Source organism: Carlito syrichta, unplaced genomic scaffold (genome assembly GCF_000164805.1).
Source record: "Carlito syrichta isolate Samal-C Ts95f unplaced genomic scaffold, Tarsius_syrichta-2.0.1 Scaffold306442, whole genome shotgun sequence".
NCBI lineage: Eukaryota > Metazoa > Chordata > Mammalia > Primates > Tarsiidae > Carlito > Carlito syrichta.
In genome coordinates, this window is record NW_007250538.1 from 36,874 (window position 1) to 59,700 (window position 22,827).

Below are 22,827 nucleotides of genomic sequence, written 5' to 3' on the forward strand. Positions count from 1 at the left end.
TTTTGGGACCTGGATTTTATTTTCTCTTTTTTGTCTAGGACTTTAATTTGGAAGTTTAGTTCATGGATTTGAGATTGTCTTCTTTTCTAAAATAAATCATTAATGTTAGAAAATTTCCTTTGAGTATTACTTTGACACCATCATATAAATGTTTATATGTTTACTTTAATTTTAATTTAGTTTAAATTATTTTCTAACATCATTTTCCCCTTCTTTTTTGGAATATGCTTTATTTAGAAATGTGTTGTTTAATTTTCAAGTATTTGGACATTTTCAAAGGATCTTTTTGTCACTTTCTTTCAGGTTAATTGTTATAACCAGAGAACACACGTTGTATGATTGCAATCACTTGAATCTTTTAAAGTGTATTTTATGAGTGAGAATATGATCTTTCCTGGTCAATTTTCCATGAGATCTTGAAAAGAATGTGAATTCTCCTGTTATTGGTTGGTGGGTTTTACAAATGTCAATTAGGTCAAGTTTAGTTCTTTTATTATCATTGGTAATTTTCTGCCTGCTTGTTCTGTCAATTACTGAGGAAGAGGTATTGAAATCTTGATGTATACTTGCAACTGTACTTTTGATTTCTTCTTTCTGTTCTACCACTTTTTGGTTCATGAAGTTTGAAGTCCTGTCATTAGGTCTATAAATGTTTAGGATTGTTATATTCCCTTGCTAATTGATACTGTAATAATTATAAAATGGTCGCTATTATTCTTGGTTATGTTCCTTGATCTAAAATTTATTTTATTGTCTGTAATTAATATAAAAATTTCAGCATTCTTATAATTAGTGTTTGCATGGTACATCTTTTTTCCATTATGTTACTATATAGCATTCCTAATCCAAAAATCTAAAATTCAGAATACTCCAAAATTCAAAACTTTTTAGGCACTGACATAATGCTACACGTGGAAAATTTCATACCTGACCTAGCATGACTGGTCAGTTAAAACACAGTCAAAAGTTTGCTCCATACACAGCATTATTTAAAATGCTACATAAAATTACCTTCAGGCTAGGTGTACAGGTATATATGACATATAAATGTTTTCGAAGTTTACCCACATTGTACTATGTATTAGTAGTTCACTCTTTATTATAGCTGAGGAACGCTCCATTATATGGATGTGGCACACCTTGTTTATCCATCAGTTGATGGATATTTCAGGTGTTTCCAACTTTTGGCTTTCATGAAAAGTGCCATTATAAACATTCATGTGGTACTGGTATAAAGAAAGACATAGATCAATAGACTAGAAAAGACAACTATTTGTTTGAGCATCTGGTTCCAAATCTTTGAGGATTATAGCTATGAGTGCATTGCTAACTCATATGATAATTCTGTGTTTAACTTTTAAAGGAAATTCCAAATTGTTTTCTACAGTGGCTGCACCATTTTACATTACCTCCCACAGTGTATGAGGCTTCCAATTTCTCCACATCCTCAATAAGATGGTATTTCTCATTTGGTTTTTGTTTTTATGACCAATCTAGTGGGAATGAAGTAGTATCTCATTTGGTTTTTATTTGCATTTCTGTTTATTTATTTACTTATGTATTTATACATTTTAGATTCAAGGGTCTCATATGCAGGTTTGTTACATAGGCATATTGTGCAATGGTGAGGTTTGGACATCTATTGAGCCTGTCGCCCAGGTGGTGAGCATGCTATCCAGTGCATGAGTTTTGAATTCTTACTCCCTCCCTTCCTCCCCTCTTTAGAAGTTTCCATGGTTTGTTGTTACCATCTAAAGATGGTACTTAGCTCCCACTTGTGAGAACATGTTGCACTTAGTTTTCTGTTTCTGTGATAATGTATTTAGAATGAGGGTCTCCTTCCGCATCTATGTTGCTGCAAAGGATATGATTTTGTTCTTTTTTATAACCAAATATTATTCCATGGTATGTACGTAATACATTTTCTTTATCCAGTACATCATTGATAGGCAATTAGGCTGATCCCATGTTTTCACTATTATGAATAGTGTTGTCCTAAATATATGAGTGTAAGCATCTTTTTGGTAGAGTGATTTATTTAATCCTCAGTAGTAGGATTACTGGGTAAACTAATAAATCTATTTTTAGTTATTTAAGAAATCTTCAAACTGCCTTCCACAGAGGTTGCATTAACTTTCAAGCCCTATAGAATTAATATTCCCATCAACTGTGTAGAAACGTTCCCTTTTCTCCACAACCTTGTCAACGAGTTTTTTGTTTGTTTGTTTTTGTTTTCTTTTTTATTTTTTTAACAATAGTCACTCTGACTGGTATGAGATGATATCTCACTGTGGTTTTGATTGTGTTTATCTGATGATTGAGCATTTTTTCATGTCTGTTGGCTGCTTGTATATTTTACTTTGAGAAATGTCTGTTCATGTCCTTTGCTCAGGACATGGTTCTGAATATTATTCTTCATTGGATGCATAGTTTGCAAATATTTTCCCCTATTCTGTAGGTTGTCTGTTTGCTCTGTTGATAATTTCTTTTGCTGTTTAGAAACTCTTTAGTTTTATTGTATTGCACTTATCAATTTTAGTTTTTGCTCTACTTGCTTTTGAGGTCTTGGTCATGAATTCATTGCCTAGGCCAATGTCCAAAAGAATGTTTTCTATGCTTTCTTCTAGGATTTTTATAGTCTGAGGTCTTACATTTAAATCATTAATCTATCTTAAGATAATTTTTGTATATGGTGAAAGTAAGGGAGTCCAACTTCATTCCTTTGCATATGGTTAGCCAGTTTTCTCATTTGTTAAATAGAGTGTCCTTTTTCCCAGTTTGTTTTTGTCGCCTTGTCAAAGATGAGATGGTTATAAGACAATGATTTTATTCCTAGTTTCTCAATTCTGTTCCATTGAGCTGTGTCTATTTTTGTAAAAGTACCATGCTGCTTTGGTTACTGTTGCCTTGTAGTAAAGTTTAAGTCTTTTAATGTGATGCCTCCAGCTTTGTTCTTTTTGCTTAGTATCGCTTTGACTTGTTGGGGTCTTTTTGGCTTCCATACAAATTTAAGTATTTTTTTTAGATCTGTGAAAAATGATGCAGATAATTTGATAGAGATTAAGTTGTATCTGTAGCTAGCTTTAGGCAGTATGGATAGTTTGGCAATATTGATTCTTCCAATTTGTGAGTATAGAATATTTTTCCATTCATTTGTGTCATATTTAAGGAGTGCTTTGTAGAGACCTTTCATTTCTTTATCTAGTTCACTTTTGATGGGCAGTGAGGTTGGTTCCATGCTTTTGCTATTGTGAACAGTGCAGCTATAAACATGCATATGCAAGTGTCTTTTTTGTACAACGATTATGCTCATCTGGGTATATTCCCAGGATTGGTATTGCTGGATCATATGGAAAGTCAATTTTTAGTTCTTTTAGGAATTGCCACACTGCTTTCCACAGAGGTTGAACTAGTCTACACTCCCACCAACAATGTAGAAGCATTCCCTTTACTCCATACCCTTGCCAGTATCTGTTGTTTTTTTGATTTATTAATGATGACGATCCTTGCTGGAGTTAGGTGATAGCTCATGTGGTTTTGATTTGCATTTCTCTGATAATTAGTGAGGCTGAGCATTTTTTCATGTATCTGTTGACTGCTCGTATATCTTCTTTAGAAAAGTGTCTATTCATACCCTTTGCCCACTTTTTGGTAAGACGGTTTGCCTTTTCCTTTCGGTTTGTTTGAGTTCCTTGTAGTTCCTGGATCTGGCCTCTGTCAGATACATAAGTAGCAAAAATTTTTCCCATTCTTTGGGCTATCTCCCCACTCTCTTGATGGTTTCTTTTGCTGGGCAAAAGCTTTTCAGTTTGATAAAGTCCCGCTTTTCTATCTTATCTTTTATGGCATTTGCTTTTGGAGATTTGATCAAGAATTGGTTGCCTACTCCAATGTGCATAAAAGTGTTTGCTATGTTTTTGTCTAGGATTCTTATAGTTTGAGATTTTAAATTTAGCTCTTTGATCCATTTGGAGTTGATTTTTGTATATGGTGATAGGTAATGGTCCTGTTTCATTCTTCTGCATGTGGCCAGCCAGTTTTCCCAGTACCTTTTGCTAAATGTGGTCTCATTTCCTCAGTGGTTGTTATTGGTGGCTTTGTCAAAAATGAATTGGTTGAGAGATCAAGTTTTTGCTTCCAGAATCTTTGTTCTGTTCCATTGGTCTACGTGTCTATTTTTGTACCAGTGCCAAGCTGTTTTCATTACTGTAACCTTGTAGTAAAATTTAAAGTCTGGAAGTGTGATACCTTCTTCTTTGTTCCTTTTGGTGATTGTTTTGGCTATTCATGTTTATTTTTTGTTTTCATATGAATCTCTGTATTGTTGTTTCCAGGTCTGAGAAAAATAATCCTGGTAATTTAATGTGTATTGTATTGAATCTGTAGATTGCCTTGGGTAGGAAGCCCATCTTGAAAATATTGAACAATCCATGAACATGGAATTCTTTTCTATTTGTATGTTTCATTCTTGATTTCTTTGAACAGCATTTTGTGGTTCTCATTTTGTAGTTCTCAATTCTCTGGTTAGGTGGATGCCATTTTTTTGTGGCTATTGTGAATGGGTTTGTGCTTTTTACTTGACACTATGTCTGCTTGTTGCTGATATATAGAAATGCAACTGTCTTTTGCACATTTATTTTGTACTCCAAGATTTTGCCAAAGTTGATTATCAGTGTGAGAAGGCTTTTGACAGATCCCTAGGACTTTCAAGATATAGGATCATATTATCCACAAAGAGGGATAGCTTGATTTCCTCTTTTCCTGTTTGGATACCCTTGATTTCCTTCTTTTGCCTGATTGCTCTGCCTAGGATATCCAATACTATGTTGAACAAGAGGGATGAGAGTGGGCATCCTTGTCTAGCTCCTGTTCTCAGGGGAAATTCTTCCAATTTTTTCACATTGAGCAAAATGCCGGTTGTAGGTTTATCAAAGATGACTCTTAACTGTTTTGAGGAATGTTCCTTCTATGCATAGGTGTTCAAGAGACTTAATCAAGAAGGGATGCTAGATTTTGTCTAATGCTTTTTCAGCATCTAATGATCTAATCATGTGGTTCTTGGCTTTACATCTGTTGATGTGCTGAATTATGTTTATGGTCTTGCATATATTGAACCAACCCTGTATCCAAGGAATGAAGTCCACTTGGTCATGGTGGATGATCCTTGAGAAGTGTTGTTGAATTCGATTTGCTAGAGTCTTGTTTAAGATTTTTGCATCTGTGTTCATCAAGGATATTAATCTGTGATTATCTTTTCTTGTTGGGTCTTTGTCAGGTTTGGATATCAGTATAGTGTTGGCTTCATAAAATAAGTTGGAGAGCATTAATCCCCTTTCTTGATTGCCTGGAGAACTTTCAGTAAGATTGGTTTCAGTTCTTTCTTCTATGTCTTATAGAATTCAGCAGGGAAGTCAGCTAGTCTAGGGGCTTTTATGGTGGGTAGATTTATGACTGAGTCAATTTCCTGGATTGTTATTGGTCTATTTAGAGTTTTGATTTTTTTCTTGTTTCAACTTTGGGAGATTGTATAATATCAGAAAGTGCTCCATTTCCTCTAGGTTTTCTAGTTTATTTGCAAACAGATTTTTATAGTAATCTCTGATAATCTTTTGAATTTCTTCAGGGTCAATTGTGATTTTGCCTTTTGTATTTCTGATTGTATTTATCTGAGCTTTCTCTCTCTCTCTCTCTCTCTCTCTCTCTCTCTCTCTCTTTTTTTTAGTCAGTCTGGCTAAGAGTCCATCGATTTTATTTATCCTTTCAAAGAGCCAGCTTTTTGTCTTGTTGATTTTTTCTATGGTAGTTTTGTCTTCTATGCTCTGCAGTTGCAACTTTCTCTTGGTGATCTGAATTCTACTGCTGAAGTTAGGATTGTGGTGATCTTGCCTTTCCAGCTCCCTTAGGTGTGATGTTAGGGTTTTTACTTGTGATCTTTCTGTTTTTTTGATGTGTGTGTGCAATGCTATGAATTTTCCTCTTAATACAGCCTTAATGGCATCCAAGAGATACTGATAAGATACGTCTTCATTTTCATTTGTTTTCAGGAATCTTTTTATTTTTGCATTGATTTCTGTGTTGTAAAGCACTCCGCATTCCACCTGGGCACTAGTGCTCACCATTGCTTCCTAACCAGGTTTCCTCCCATGTGAAACTGATGTTTTGCGCACTGCTGGGAGAAAGTGAGCCAATACAACACAGATCCCTCCTCCTCTCTGAACAGATCTTCCTCTTCTATGCACACCTGTTGCTGGGCAATTTTTACAAGGCAGGAGATGGGGTGCCTGTGAGTCTTCACTTGCTGTCTTTCTGGAGACTGTGTATTCAGAGAGACCTTTACTGGATTCATGATGATCAACTCATCCAAAAGTGCTCTGGATAACTCCATCTAAACACAGGAGAATCCTTACTCTCAATCTTGCTAGGTGAGAGTAGTGTAGATCTGCTGCTCCACAGTGGCCATCTTGGCGTCTCCCTAGATTGTGTTCTTGATGTGGTTCTCAGCTTGAACATTGTTGGTGTATAGAAATGCCACTGATTTTTGAATGTTGATATTGTATCCTGAGACTTCACTGAAGTTATAAGTCTAGGAGTCTTTTTATGAAATATTTAGGGTTTTCTAGGTATAGAATCATATCATCTGTGAAGAAAGATAATTTAACTTTCTATTTTCCTACTGGATACCTTTCATTTCTTTCTCTTTCCAGATTTATATGCCCAAGACTTCCAGTACTATGTTAATAGGGGTGGTGAGAATGGGAATCCTTGTTCCAGGTCTTAGGGGGAATGCTTTCAACTCCTGCCCATTAAGTATGACATTGGTTGTGGGTTTGTCATAGCTAGTTATTATTTTGAGGAATGCCTAGGTTGTTGAGGGCTTTTATCATGAAGGGAATTTGGATTTTATCAAATGCTTTTCTGCATCTGAGTAATATTTCTCTACCTCTGGGATAAAGTGGTGGAAAAACCAGTCCCGGAAAATGACCTGTGTAACCCAGAAAACTAGGAATAAAAGAGAACTTCTTGACAGAGCATTTATGAAAAGCCCACCACTAATACACTCAATAGTGAAAGACTGAAAGATTTCCCTCCCAGATCAAGTGTGTGTGGGGGGGAAAGACAGGATGCCCAACTTCATGATCTGTGTTTAACATTGTATTAAAAATTCTATCTAGAGCAATTAGGCAAATAAAGGAAATAAAAGGAAGAGAAAAACTGGAAAAGAAATAAAATTATTTCCATTCACAAACAACATAATCTTATATATGGAGAATTCCAAAGAACCGACACACAAAAATAGATCTAGTAAATGAATTCAGCAGATTTGAGGATACAAGATCAACACAAAAAATTCAGTTGTAGGTCAATACACAGCAATGAACAACCCATAAAAGAAAGGAAGAAAACAATTTAAATTACAAGAGCATCCAAAAAAAATCTCAATTGATCACAACATTGGTCATAAAAAGGAATGAAGTACTGATACATGCTACAAAATGGATAAACTTCAAAAACATTATGCTAAGTGAAAGAAGCCAGACACAAAGAGTCACAAACTGTATTATTCCATGTATATGAAATATCCAAATTAGATAAATTCATAGAGACAAAAACAGGTTAGAGATTGCCAGGGGTGGGGAAGAGGAAAATAAGGAGTGACTGCTTAATGGGTACATGGTTTCCTTTTGGAATGATGAAGCGTTTTGGAACTAGAGACAGGTGATGGTTGCACAATATTGTGAATGTACCAAAGGCCATTCAACTGAACACTTTAAAGTGATTACTTTTATGTTATGTAAATTTTACCTCAATAAAAATTAATGTAACACCGAAGGTAGCATCGTCACTGTGGAAAATAATGCTTATAAATTTCACTTTAAAATGTTTAGATTCTGAGAAGGAAAAAATAAATACACTAAAATTTAAAACTGTAGTCAGTACAATTTGGATGACATGTTCTTGTCTTTTTTCTGTTCTCTTTCAGATTATGTTTGGCCACTTCCTAGATATTTGTGCCCCGTCTGGATTTCTTTAGATGTTTTATTTTCAACAGCGTCCATCATGCACCTCTGCGCTATATCGCTGGATCGGTATGTAGCAATACGTAATCCTATTGAGCATAGCCGTTTCAATTCGCGGACTAAGGCCATCATGAAGATTGCTATTGTTTGGGCAATTTCTATAGGTAATTAAAACTTTTTGGCCATAAGAATTGCAGCGGCTATGCTCAATAACTTCGGATTATGTACTGTGAACAACGTACAGACGTCGACTGGTAACGTTTGCGTTTAATCGGGTTCTTCGAATTAGTAATTATTCTTAACCTATTTATCTGATATTTAGGTTAACAATAATGAAAGGAAAGTAATGTGTATGAATATGTAAATGTATAGTTTTCGTTTATGCTGCTAGATTATTTTATGCATTAATATGCCAATGAATTCTGCAACACAGATATAAAGCGTTTGAAACATTTAAAATGCTTTGAAAATGGCAAAGATATAAATTGAAATCTAAATTTTTAAAATATAACATTTAAATCTTAGAAAAGATGCATCTAAGATGCACCTTAATATTTTTATTCGAATTCCTTATGTTTTTCAGTGGAAAAACTAATAATATGATCTTCATGAAATGAACATATCTAAATTTATGTTGATATTAGGCCTCAAATATAATGTTTCCCCTCAGTTTTAATTGTCTTCTTGAATTCTGGTTATTCAAAGAGAGAAACATGTACTGGTTTCTTTAAGCATTTGGAGGAGTTTAAAGGAAAAGAGGCGAACATTTACTGCTTATATTTGAGAAATTCATAAATATCTTAACAATGTTAATATCAAAGTCAAGAAATGTAGCCAATTAGAATTTAGGAACTTTACAATTTCTTTCCTCTTCCAGTTAGAGCTTACATTGATTACCATAAAAAAATTTCTCTTCAAATTTGCATTTCTGTAAAAGAATCAGGTGACATTTACAATATCAAGACTTTTATACAGTCTTCGCTAGTATCATCTAAATATTTTGATTCTGGGTTTATTGATCAAATAAATTTATTTCACTTTTCAGATTATTCCATTGTAGGTTGTTTTATTTGTATATAGTACAGACACTTTAGTATAAAAAGTCATGAAATTTCTCTCAGAAAAAAAAAATGCATCTGTATACACAATCTGACTTTCAAATTCAAGGGTTCACAGATTTTAGCCCTGCATCCCAAAGTGTTCATCTAAAAGGTTGCTTACAAAAGAAATACATAGATAAATTAAATTAGAATCTTGAGGGTATTGTCTTCTAGTAATGACAAGCTGAGTAATTTTCAATGACTCTTGTACTAAAGATGACTAAAAGTTACTGATAAAATACTAAAAGCACTGAGAAGCTAATACAATAGAGAGGCATTATTTGAGTAAAATCCAGATAAAGCAGCAATCCAGGAAAAGTGACCATAACTCTTGGTTCACTTTTGCCAATGATATATTTGCAAACCTAAAGTTATGACTGACAGATTGAGAAGCTCATTTCACAATTTCATAAGCAAAGAAAGACCAAATTAGGAATACAGTCAGGCAATGGCCAACCAACCTGAATTCAGTTTTCAGATCCCAAAGACCTATATACTAGAAATAAGGATGTACTGAGATTAAATTATCCTTGACATGGAATTCAGATGGTCCTTGTTCAAGTCATTTGCATAACTAAGAAAAATCACAAACCTTAAAGTTGGATTAAAGTGATTTCATATTGCTCATGTTTCCAATTTCTTGGCATAAGCAAGAAAAAAAAGAGCCCATCATCTTAGGCTTCAGATTATTTCTTTGAATTATTTTCAAATGTAGTCACTGAAATACAGTGATGAGCAGATATATGAAGAAGATATGATACAACATAAACTAAATGAGGAACAATAAAAGATAATAGAAATAAACCCATAGTCACTTCAGATTGTTGAATTGTCAACCCTAAACTTTAAACAACTACTTGTAATGTGCACATGAAAATTACAAGTTTAACTTAAGCATTAAAAAAAAAAACCCTGCAAACTATAAAGAGTGACATTAAGACTTGGGAAAACTAGAAAATCTGGAACTTAAGTAAAATATGAAAAACTGAGAACTCAGTGGCAGATTAAACATGGCTAAAGAGAGAAATTATTGAAGATTGGTAAGAAGAAACAACAAGGAATAAAAAATGGAAAATTGAAAGGATAGAAAACAGAGAAGGGAGTATAAAAGGACAATAGACACACAGTAGAAAATGAGAAAAGTTCCACAAGGAGAGAGAAGAATGACAGAACAGCAATACTTGAAATCTAGCGACTTTTAGAATTGATGAAAGACATTCTCACATTTAAAGAGTTCACCAAGTCTCAAGCAGAATGAATAAAAAGAAATCAATATCTAGAACCATCATAATGATGTTGGACAAATTTTTAAAAATGCAACAACAAGATGAATAAATGTTCTCTCAACACGAAAATATGTTACCCAGAAATTGTTGGAAAGATAGTGTCAATGTCAATAAATGCTAAACTAGATTTATATATTCAGCAAAATTATACCTCAAAAATCAAGGCAAAATAAAGACATTATCAGACAAAAATATAAACTGAGAGAACATGCCAACAACAGACTTCTACTTAAGGAAACATTAAAGGGAGTTTTTAGAACAAAGGAAATGGCCACAGATGGTTGGAGATACAGAAAGCAATTAAGAACAATGAAAATGGTAAAGTATGGTTAAATATAAATAAACATTGACTGTAAAAGCAATAATAATGTCTCTTAGAGCTCAGAATATTTATGGAATTAAAATGCATAAAACATTAGCATATAAATAGACAGCATCGACATTAAGTATTTTTTTAAAGGAAAAAAACAGTAACACCTTGGCTTTCATAAATGAACTAAATATTCTAAGACAGTGAGATAGGATTTTAAAAAATAATCCAACTATGTATTATAAGATGCATATACTAGGGGGAGCACCCCCCCAAAAAAAACCCAATTATTTTTTGGAGGGTGAGCCCCTTGTAGTACAGGCTTCTCCTGCTAGGTGAGTGTTCTAGGAATCCATCGGTACCAAGAGGCTGAGTTAAGCTCCAGTGAATTTTTCTGGGAGATTCTTCAATGCATCTGCTCATTTCACGATAGGTGATTTACTAGTGCACCTGCCCATACCATACTGAGTGTTCGCCAGTTTTTTAACCAAAAATGGCATGACTCCCATGCCTCTCATGCCTCACTCTCAGGATCTCACCCTGAGCGACTTTTTCGTGTGTGTTTGTTTCCTCGGCTGAAAAAAGTCCTTAAAGGGAAACATTTTTGCTAATGTGGAAGAAGTAAAACAAAAAATGGCAGAAGCACTAACAGGCATCAAAATTTTCGAGTTCAAAAACTGATTTGAGCAGTAGAAAAGGCATCCCGATAGGTGTATTGCATCAAACGGAGAATACTTTGAAGGTGACAGAAGTTTAAACTCATAAGAATAAACACACACACATATATATATTTTTTTGAGTTGGGGTCTCACTCTGTCGCCCGGACTAGAGTGCAGTGGCCGCTCCCGGCCACCGCAGCCTCGCCCTGCTGGGCTCCGGCGATCCTTCCGCCTCAGCCTTCCAAGTAGCCGGAATTACAGGCATGTGCTACCATGCCCAGCTGATTTTTTTTTTTTTTTTGATTTATTGTAAAGATGAGGTCTCCCTGCCCAGGCGGGTGTCGAACCCGTGGGCTCAGGCAATCCACTCACCTCAGCCTCCCAAAGGTGCGGGATTACTGGCTGAGCCACCGAGCCCGGCTAACACATAATTTTTAATAAATAAATTCCAGAGTTTTTTGAGTCCTCCTTGTACAAAGCATAAGGAAGTAAAATGATTTTTTTCTTTTTTTTTTTTTTTTGATTTGGAATCTCACTCCGTCGCCCAGGTTGGAGTGCAGTGGCAGGCACACGACCACCCCAGCGTCCACCTGCTGGGCTCGGCAATTCTTCTGCCTCAGCCTTCCAAGTAGTTGGAACTACAGGTGCGCGCTACCACGACCAGCTAATTTTCTGTTTTTGTGGTTTTGGGGTTTTTTTTTTTTTTTTTTTTGTAGAGGCAAGGTCTCACCAAACTGCCCAGGCTGGTATTGGACACATTGGATCAGAAAATCCACTTGCCTCGGCTTCCCAAAGAATTCTTTTTAAAGGTACTTCATCTAAACACCAACCAAGAGAGAAATTGTGCAGCTATATTAATATTTGTCAGAATAGATTTTTTGGCAAAGAAATTATTCTAGAAAAAGAAGATCATGTCATAATAATAAAAAGTTTAATTCACCTGGAAGACATAGCATAATAATTGTGTATGTACATAATAATATGGCCTCAACACTTATAAAGCAAAAAAAGACAGAACGACAAGGACAGATAGACAAATTTACAGTAATAACATAAGATCTTAATACACCTTTCTCCGTGATTGTATTAAGACAATGAACAAACCTGAACTCATTGACAAATAAAAAAATACATATTCCCATCAATGGCACAATAAATATTTATAAAATTTGGCTAAATAGTTGGCCATAAAGTAATCCTCAATACGTTTCAATTGGTTGAAGTCATAAACTGTTATGTTTTTACACTGCAATTGAAAAGACTTCCAAATAAATAACTAGAAAATCTCTATCTATTTGGAAATTAAGAAATTGTTTCCCAATAAACTTTGACTTAGTAAATTTAAACTCCATTGATGATTCTTGCCTAAAATATTTATTGCTAAAATAATACAATGATAATTTGTCTCACTGCATCATTCTTTCTACCTTTATTTGTTGGGATTGTACTGTAAGGAACAGTTTTCTCTCCAACTCTTTGTCTGTTGTTTATTTATTCATATTGGCAGGTACACCTAGATTGTTTTGCATTTAGTGTAGTATATATAATTCATTACTGCCCTTAATTATTGTGATGCTCAAATTATCTCAGATTTGTCTAATGAGAAGTCCTTTCACGCCCTTTCACTTTTTGAGCACTTACTTTGTGATCAGGCTCACCTTTTACTTTCCAAGCTCCAGTTCTGAAATTAATCATTTCTTACAAGGAACTACTTTAGTGGGTAATTGATTTATAAACCAAGATATGGAAGATAGATGTGCTCATTTCTTATGGGATATCACTGCTTTTATATGCCCATGCCTTTAATCTCAATCCGCTAACACAAGATTCTTCTGCTACTTTCCAATTTCTTATTTTTCCCACCTCAAGTAACCTGGTTTCAAAAGCATCAATATATTTATTTATTGTTTATATTTTCTAAATCCTACAATGCAGCAAATTAATTTCAGAATTGCTACAACCACATCACTCCCAATACATAAAATGCTATGTTTAAAATTTCATTGCAATTTTATTTGTCTTTAGAATGTTTTCCACTAGTCAAAGCATCACATTCAAACTACTAGGATTGGTTTGAATTTTTTTCTCCTGTGTGGTTCTGATACCAATTGTTTACATTTAGGGATTTTTTTTTTTGGTATGTATTTAATATTGATTTTTCCAACCTTGTTGACTTTTGTTTTTAATAGGTAAAACCTTAAAATGACGTTCTAAAAGTAAAAACTATGCAAATAGTATACCAGAGAGGTCTCAGTCCCACTTTTATTCCTTGATAAACCCATTTATCAGTTTCTAGAGTATATTTCTTGAGTTTATTTTTATAAAATACATATATACAAGCACATACATATATTGTTGTTTTTTTCTATCTTAAACAAAAAATAAAATACTAAATACAAGTTAATGCTTTGTTTTGTTTTGTTTTTTCATTTGGTAATATGTCCTAGGAATCACTGGCAATTCAATTCGTAGTCAAGTGATAAATGTAAATCCAACTTTATCATGTAAATGGCCTAAATATGCCAATTAAAAGCTAAATTCATCCTGATTTTACACTCACTAGTGCTGCACTCTCTAGCTATAACATACTTTATAATATACTTTGTTTAATTGTATTTATACTTTGAAGTTACCAATAATTTTACTAGGGATAATAATGTGTGCATGTCTGTCTGTCTGACTCTTTCTTTTTCATTTTCTGTGTGTGTGTTTCATATTATTGGAAGTTTATCTTCAGAATAAATTATTAGAAGTGGAGTTGGGTAAATGGGTAAAAGTATATCAAAGGGTAAATATACATGTATTTAAGAGCTGAACCATGTTTGCCTTCCCACCAGCGATGCAAGAAAGCCTCTGTTACCACAAAGCCTTGCCAACAAAATGTATTTTCAAACTTTTTAAATTTGACTAATCCAGTGAGTGAGAAATGTTATCTCTCGGAGTAGTTTTATTTTACATCTATTTTATTATGACTGAAGTTCAGCTTCTTTTCATATTAAACATATGAAAATCACTTAGATTCCATTGCTAAAGCAGTTTTTTAATAAAAACTGTGCCTTTTGCTCAGTTTTCTAGCTTGATTTTACATCTTTCTTTCTCTCTCTCTCTCTCTCTCTCTCTCTCTCTCTCTCTCTCTCTCTCTCTCTCTCTCTCTCTCTCATCAGGATCTCACTCTTTTCCCCCAGACCGGAGTGCAGTGGTGTGATCAAACTCACCACAGCCTCAAACTCCTGGGCTCAGGTGATCCTTCTGCCTCAGCCTCCCAAGTAGCTGGGACTACAGGCGTGTACCACCCCACCTGGCTAATTTTTTTAAAAATTTTTTGTAGAGATGAGATCTCACTATGTTTCCTGGGCTGGGCTTGAACTCCTGCACTCAAGCAATCCTCCTGCCTCAGCCTTTCAAAATGCTGAGATTACATGCATGAGGCATTGCACTCTGCCTACATTTTTATTTCTTAATTTTAGCAGCTCTTTATATATTACAGATGTTTTACATGTTATAAATGAAAACATTTTCTCAGTTTATTATTTGATATAGCTTGTTATGTTTTGCCATGACAAATTATTTTATTTTTATGTAGTTCATTTTATCAACCAGATTTTTTTCTATGTTGAGAGATGACTACAAATCCTTTCTCCTTTTCTATGTTGAGAGATGACTACAAATCCTTTTTTTCTATATTGAGAGATGACTACAAATCCTTTCACATTCAGGTTAGGCAATAAATCACATATATTTTCCTCATTTTTTGCACTTAGACTTCTGATACATTTGGAATTTATTCTTATATGTGGTGACATATGTATTCAATTTTATCTTCTTCCAAATAATTATTCTGTCATCTCATGCCATTTATTTAAAAAGCCCATCTGCCCGCAATTAGAGATGCCATCTTTATAGTATATTAAATATTCTTACATACTTGGGCCTATTTCTGAAGTTTACATTCTATTTCACTAGTCTACTCAAGTGTCAATTTCACACTGGTTTAATTATAAAGGTTTTATAATAACTTGTATTATCTGATATGGTTAGTCCCCACTCACTTATTTTTTTAGAGCTTGTGTTGACATCTTGAATGTTTAATTTCCCGCATGAACTTTAACATTGACTTTCCTTTTCCTTCTCTAAAAGCTTATATATTTAGATAGGGATCTCTTTGAATTGATAAATTAATTTAGGAAGAAATGAACAACTGCCTTAAAAATACTTTATCTAATCTATATACTAATTTTGGCTATGGTCACTGTCTTCTAGACTTCTCAGGCAAACTTATAGTGATGCTCACATATTCCTCATTACCGTTTATAATTCATCTGATAATAATTGATTTTGTAGATTTACCATTCTACTGAAATTGTCTTCTGTAAGTTCACTAGTGATTCTTAATTGTCTAATCAATCAATTCTCAAACAGTTGCAAGATCTCTTTATACTCAAGTATTATTGACAATCCCAGAGTTTTATTTTATACATCTATCAATAGTCACTGTATTAGAAATTAAAATTGAGAACATTTAAAATTATTCATATATGAATTTTATTGAAAACAGCAATAATAAACCCATTACATGTTAACACAAGTAACTAGTTCTATGAAAATATAGCTATATTTTCCAAAACTTAATTAGCAAGAAGAGTGGCATTGTTTTACAGTTTTTCAAAGCTCTTCATCATCTAGCTTAATAAATTATAGCTAGATTATCATCCCTGTTTTTGCATCTAATTTATTGCAATGGGTCTCTTTGGTTAAATCATGTAAAAAAAATGCATAACCTTACACAAATAGGTGGCCTCGATACAGGAAATTATTTTAACGATATTTACAGATAACTGTGGTCATTTTTTCTTGACACTGCAGTAAAACTCAGTAAGTGGTGGTTTAAGTTTAGTGGTAATGTAGAATCAGAAACCATATGACTGACTTTTTATACTTTGTTATATTAAAATTCACTAATTTGCTAACCATTGCACAATTTTCCTTTGATTTTCTTTTTTCTACCTTTCTGTTTGCTACTACTCATTTTCTTCACTTTCTCCTTTACATTCATTCTTCCCCAGAATTGTGTTCTTTCCAATCCTATATACCGTTTTCCTGACTTGCCTCATCCACAGAAATAGCTAAAATCTATCTACTAAGGACTCTTGAATAAACATTTCTATTTATTTGTATCCGTACTGTATTCAGATCTATAGCTTAAGCTGTACAGGAATATAGAGATAGATGTTAGACATATCTCGTGTCATCTCCCCAAGATTGTACTCTTCACCTTTCTTCCATTTCCATTTTTCCTCCTCATACATTTTTATCTTTCAGGTGATCAGCAACAGCATTTTCCATTTATCCAAAGAATCAATTTAGATGCCTTCTCTTTCTCCCCTATAGCCAATCAACACAACCTGTCCTTAATATTTCTCCTATTCTCACATTCTAGTCTCTCATTCCCTCAGTTACTTTCTTAGTTTAGGCCTTTATTGTTAATCATGTATGCATCCACACTTTTTCTGTTTTCTCTCTCTCTGTGAAAGAGATGGTTCTCAACATATCCAAAGCATTTCTTCACTTCCTTAAGCGTTCAGAGTACACACATACAACAGGAATTGAAGAGTCTTCTCCAAATCTCCATGTCCAATTATTTAGATAATTTCTTCAAACATTGCTTTTCTATCATTTTCTCTGTGTTTTCTTGATATTTTGTTTGCTTTCCTAATTATCTTGCCTTTGCATCTTGGCTCACCTTTTTCTTTTAGTCATGCCCATTTTGTGTTGCTACACACAATTCTCTACCATATTGGTGATTTAGACACCCAATAAGACGTTGCCTAAAGGAATTTTGTCCACCTCATGACTCATTAACAACCATAGTTCACAAATTCAACCCATGACCTCAGCAAACCTTTTGTATTTTGTTTTCTAACAACATTCTAAATATCATTTTAATCTTAGATCAGTAGTTCTAACCTTAGATCTCTGTGAATAGAATTCAAGTTATCTATGAACTTTTCACCTTAAAAAATATTTAAGTATAATATATACAATAAAGTGCACAAAGCTTAAGTGTATGGCTTGATGAACTTTTGCAAATGTATACTCCTCTGTAATTAACACTCAGAAGCATATATAGAATGTTCCAAATATCCAGAGGACTATCTGTTGCTCCTTTCCTGTCAGTAATCCTTCATGGGTAACTGCTATTATGACTCATATAACCACAGATTGGTTTTGCATGATTTGGATCATATAATATGTACTCTTTCATGTGCTCTCTTGAGTCTGACTTTCTTTTCATCAATCCTAGATCTGTATTATTCATCCATGTTTTTGCATTTGTCAATAGTTGGTTCTTTTTCACTGTTGTGTTGTGTTCATACACACACACACACACGCGCACACACACACACACACACACACAAATGAATTTGCCTTCTTACTGTTGATAAACATTTTATTTGCTTTCAGTGTTTGGATGTTTCAAATAAAGTTGCAATGAACATGAGTGTCCATATTTTTGTTGGATATAAGCACTCATTTCTGTTATGAATATACCCCAAAGAGAACTCTGAAAATCAGACTTCTTTTGAGTATGTACTGTCAAAGATTTTTCAAAACCGTATCAAGTCACAAAACCATTAACAATATCAAAATGTAAGATATGCATAACATGTAAGAAAAAATAACATTTTTGTCAAAAATTAATGTTGTCAGTTGGGGGGCAATATAATACATTTTTAAGAGTCAGATAGTAAATATTTTAGGTTTTGTGAGCCATGCATTATTTCTATTGCATATATTTTTAACAATCCTTTGAAAATGTAAAGTAACTCATGTTCCATACAAAAATAGGCTACAGGCAAAATTTGAGCTATAGGTTCCCAAACCCTGGTTCAAATAAATGTGTTCTGGTATGTGTGTTGTTACATCTCATTTTAGTATTAATTTTTAATTCTTTACTGACTCATAATGTAGAGGGGTTTTCTTTATGTTTTTTTCAACATATAGATGTCCCCTTGTGATGAATCTTTCCTAGCCATTTGCCTATTTTAAATTTAGCTATTTTTTATTGATTTCTAGAATTCTTCATATGTTCTAGATATGAGTCCTTTGTCAGATATGAATATTGAAAATATTTTCTTCCAATCTGTGGTTGGTTTTCACTTGCTTAATGAAGTTTAATTCGTCAGTGTTCTCGTTAATAATCAGTGATTTTTGTATCCAGTTTATGACAGTTTTTCCTTTGCAGAGTTCAAAAGGATAATCTCTGTTTTTGTTTTTGCTTTGTCTTTTCTTAAAAGCTTGATGATCTTAGCTTTTACATTTAGGTCTTGGAGCCATGTCAACTTAATTTTATATATGATGTGAGCTAGAACTTGGATTTTCTCTTCCTTATATGGATATACAACTGGCTCAGCACCATCTATTGAAAATAATATTCTTGTCCACAGAAGTAGAATGGAATCATTCTCATAAGCCAGGTTACCTTATGTTTGTTGTTTCCACTAGGCTATAAGTTCTGTTCTATTCATCTAATATTCTGTCCCTGTCCTAGTATCATAATACCCTAATTATTATAGCTTTATACTAAGTCTTGCCCTCAAGTGGAGTAAGTCTCTCAACTGTGTTGTTCCTCAAAATTGTCCAGGCTATCCTAAGGCCTTTTCGTTTTCATATAAAACTTAAATTAGCTCATCAATTTCCAAAATAAAATGTGCTGTTGTTTTAAAAATCAGGATTGCATTGAATCTATAAAACAGTTTAGTGAGAATTAGTTTTAATACTATGGCTTCCAATTCACATACATATGTACGTGTAAGTATTCCACTATTTATTTAAGCCTCCTTTAATAGCTCTGCAATATTTTTATAGTTTTCGATTTAAAGGTCTTGTACATCTTTGTGAGATTTATCTCTAGGCATTTAATTTTCCATGATACTATTTTAAATAGTATTACTTTTTAAAAAAAGTTTATTTCTGGTTGGGCTCCATGACTCAGCCTGTAATCCCAGCGCTTTGGGAGTCTGAGGTGACTGGATTGCCTGAGCCTGCGGGTTCGAGACCCACCTGGGCAACTTGGAGGGACCTCGTCTCTACAATAAATCAAAAATTAGCCAGGCGTGGTAGCCCGCGCCTTTAGTTCCAGCTACTTGGAAGGTTGAGGCGGAAGGATCACCAGAGCCCAACAGGTCGAAGCTGCAGTGGCCGGGAGCGTGCCATTGCACTCCAGTCTGGGCGACAGAGCGAGACTCCACCTCAAAAAAAAAAAGTTTATTTCCACTTGGTTTTTAACATATAAAAGGAAATACATTTGGTATTTATGTATCAAATGGCAAAATTTCACATAGCCTTTCCAAGAGTTTTTTTAACAGATTCATTGGCATTTTCTATATCATTTTTAGTGAAGTCACTTATGAATGATGACATATTTGTTTCTTCTTTCTTTATATCAAAGCTTTAAAAAATATGTTGTTCTTGCTTTATTGCACTGAGAGGACTTATAAAATAGTTCTTAATAAAAGCGAAGGTAGTAGATGTTTTTTCTTATTTCTGAGTGAGTAGAAAAGTTAAATATTTTAATATTAAGAATGATGTTTCTTAGTTATAGGTTTGTGAAATACCTTTTATCAGATTAAGAAATTTCCCTTTTAGTCTCTATTTGCTGAAATTTTTTATTATAATTGGATGTGAGTTTTCTCAAATTCTTTTCTTTTTTTACTTCTACTGGGATGATCATAGGATTTCTTTCCTTTTATATTCTGCTAGCATGGTAGATTGTATAAATTTTCAAATTCTAAACAATTTTGCATGTATGAATAATACATGCAAATGGGGGTCTTTCTTTTTCCTATGTCATTGTATTCTTTCATTCTTTATTTATCTACTTTGATTCAGAAGGCACATGTGCACATTTGTTATATAGGAATATTGTGAGATGATGACACTTGGGCTGCTATTGAACCTGTCATCCGGGTGGTAGACATGGTACCCAGTGGCTAGTTTTCAGACCTTGCCCTGTTTCTCTTCCACCACCATTTTGGATTGCCCCAGTTTCTATTGTTTCCATTCTCGTGCCCATGTGTGTACAGGCTTTAACTCTTGCTTACTAGGGAGAACATATGGTATTCAGTTTTCTGTTTCTGTGATAATTTGCTCAGGATGATGGTCTCTAGTTGCCTCCGTGTTACTGCAAAGGACTGATTTTCTTTGTTATATGGCTGTATAATATTCCATAGTGTATATGGACCACATTTTCCTTTCAATTCCACCACCGAGGGCACCTAGGTTGATTCCATGTTTTTTGTTATCGTGCTGTGATAAACGTGCACTTGCAGGTGTCTGTTTGGTAGATTGATTTGTACTCCTTTGGGTATATACCTGGTACTGTAAGTCCCCTACATACAAATGTGTTTCTTTCCAAGAATGTGTTCGTAAGTCTAATTTTTTTGTAAGTCCAACAAAGTTAGCCTAGGTACCCAACTAACACAATAGGCTATAATAGTACTGTACTGTAGTAGGTTTTCACACAAATGGTACATAAAAAACAAATAAACACAAAAAATAAAACATTTTTAACCTTGCCAGTACAGTACCTTAAAAAGTACACCAAGCCAGCTCGGTGGCTCAGCCTGTAATCCCGCGCCTTTGAGAGGCTGAGGTGAGTGAATTGCCTGATTCCGCGGGTTTGAGATCTGCCTGGGCAACTTGGCGAGACCTCATCTCTATAATAAATCAAAAATTAGCCAGGCATGGTAGCGCATGCCTGTAGTTCCAGCTACTTGGAAGGTCGAGGTTGCAATGACCGGGGGCACTCCAGTCTGGGCGACAGAGTGAGACTCCAACTCAAAAAAAAAAAAAGAAAAAAGAAAAGTATACCAGACACGTGAATTAACTTACAAAGTTGAACATGCAAATACATGTTCACATCTTTGAAAGTTTGCAACTTGAAAGTTCATCTGTAAGGGAATTAATGTAGTGGAATTGTTGGGTTAAGCGGCCAATCTATTTTTAGTTCTTTGAAAATTCTCCAAACTGCTTTCCACAGGGATTAATATAACTCCTATTGAATTAACAGTAACATTCCCACCAATAGCATAGGAGCATTCCCTTTTCTGTATCCTCGTCAACATCTGTTTTTTTTTTTTAACTTTTCAATAAAAGTCATCTTGACGGTTGTCAGATGATATCTCATTAGTGATGTTGCAGTAGCGACGACTAGCGATGTTGAACATTTTTTCATGTTTGCTCACCGCTTGTATGTCTTCCTTTGAGAACTGTCTGCTCATGCCATTTGCCCACTTTTTAGTAGGGTTATTAGTTTTCTCCTGTTGATTCATTTGAGTTTTTTGTAGATTCCGTATATTAGACATTTGTTGGATGCATAGTTTGCAAATATTTTCTCCCATTCTGTAGGTTGTCTGTTAACTCAGTTGATAGCTTCTTTTGTTGTGCAGAAGCTCTTGAATTTGATTAGGTTCGCTTGTCAATTTTGCCTTTTGCTTTTGAAGTCATTGTCATGAGTTCATTGCCTAGGCTGATGTCTAGAAGAGTGTTTCCTATGTTTTCTTTCTTTCTTCTGGAATTTTTAGTCTGAGGTCTTACATTTAAGTGGATAATCCATCTTGAGTTAATTTTTATATATAGTGCATATATTTAGCCAATATTCCCAGCACTATCTTCTTTTTTAATTCATTTTTATTTTTTTTGTTACAAAGATGTGGGGTACAATTCAGGGTTACGTATACAAACATTGATTATGCAGGTACTCTTGTTGATGAGGTATGCCCCCCCTCCCTTAACTGCCAATCCCACCCTCCCTCCCCTGACAGTTTCCCATTACTGCCAAACGCTTTCTTATAGCATTATAATTGTTCAAGATTCACTTATGAGTGAGAACATATGGTACTCTATTCTTTGTTTCTGTGATAGATCACCGAGTATAATAGACTCCAAATCCATCCAAGTTGCTGCAAAGTCCATATATTTGTCTTTGTTTATGGCTGCATAATATTCCACTGTGTATACGTACCACATTTTCTTTATCCAGCCCAACTTCGATGGTTGGTTCCATTTATGATTGTGAATAGAGCTGCAACAAACATACGTGTGCAGGTATCTTTTTTGTAGAATGATTTGAGTTCCCCTGGGTATATTCCCAATGAGGGTATTGCTGGGTCATATGGAAGGTCAATTTCTAATTCTTTCAGAAATCACGACACTGTCTTCCAAAGAGGTAGCACTAGTTTGCATTCCCACCAGCAGTATAGAAGCGTTCCTTTTTCTCCACATCCTCACCAGCATCTGTTGTTGTTTGTATTATTAATGATGGCTATTCTTACTGGGGTTAGGTGGTATCTCAATGTGGGTTTGATTTGCATTTCTCTGAAGATGAGTGAGGCTGAGCACTTTTTCATGTGTCTGTTGGCTGCCCATATATCTTCTTTTGAGAAGTGTCTATTC

General features: G+C 34.3%; 1 protein-coding gene across 1 annotated transcript in view; it reads left to right on the forward strand.

Annotated features, from left to right (window-relative positions):
• Positions 1 to 22,827, forward strand: part of HTR2C (5-hydroxytryptamine receptor 2C) — a 123,816-nt gene that overhangs the window by 35,370 nt on the left and 65,619 nt on the right. The window contains exon 3 of the mRNA XM_008063020.1: positions 7,982 to 8,182. Within this exon, the coding sequence (XP_008061211.1) occupies positions 7,982 to 8,182 (201 nt within the window). The remainder of the gene's footprint in view (positions 1 to 7,981; positions 8,183 to 22,827) is intronic.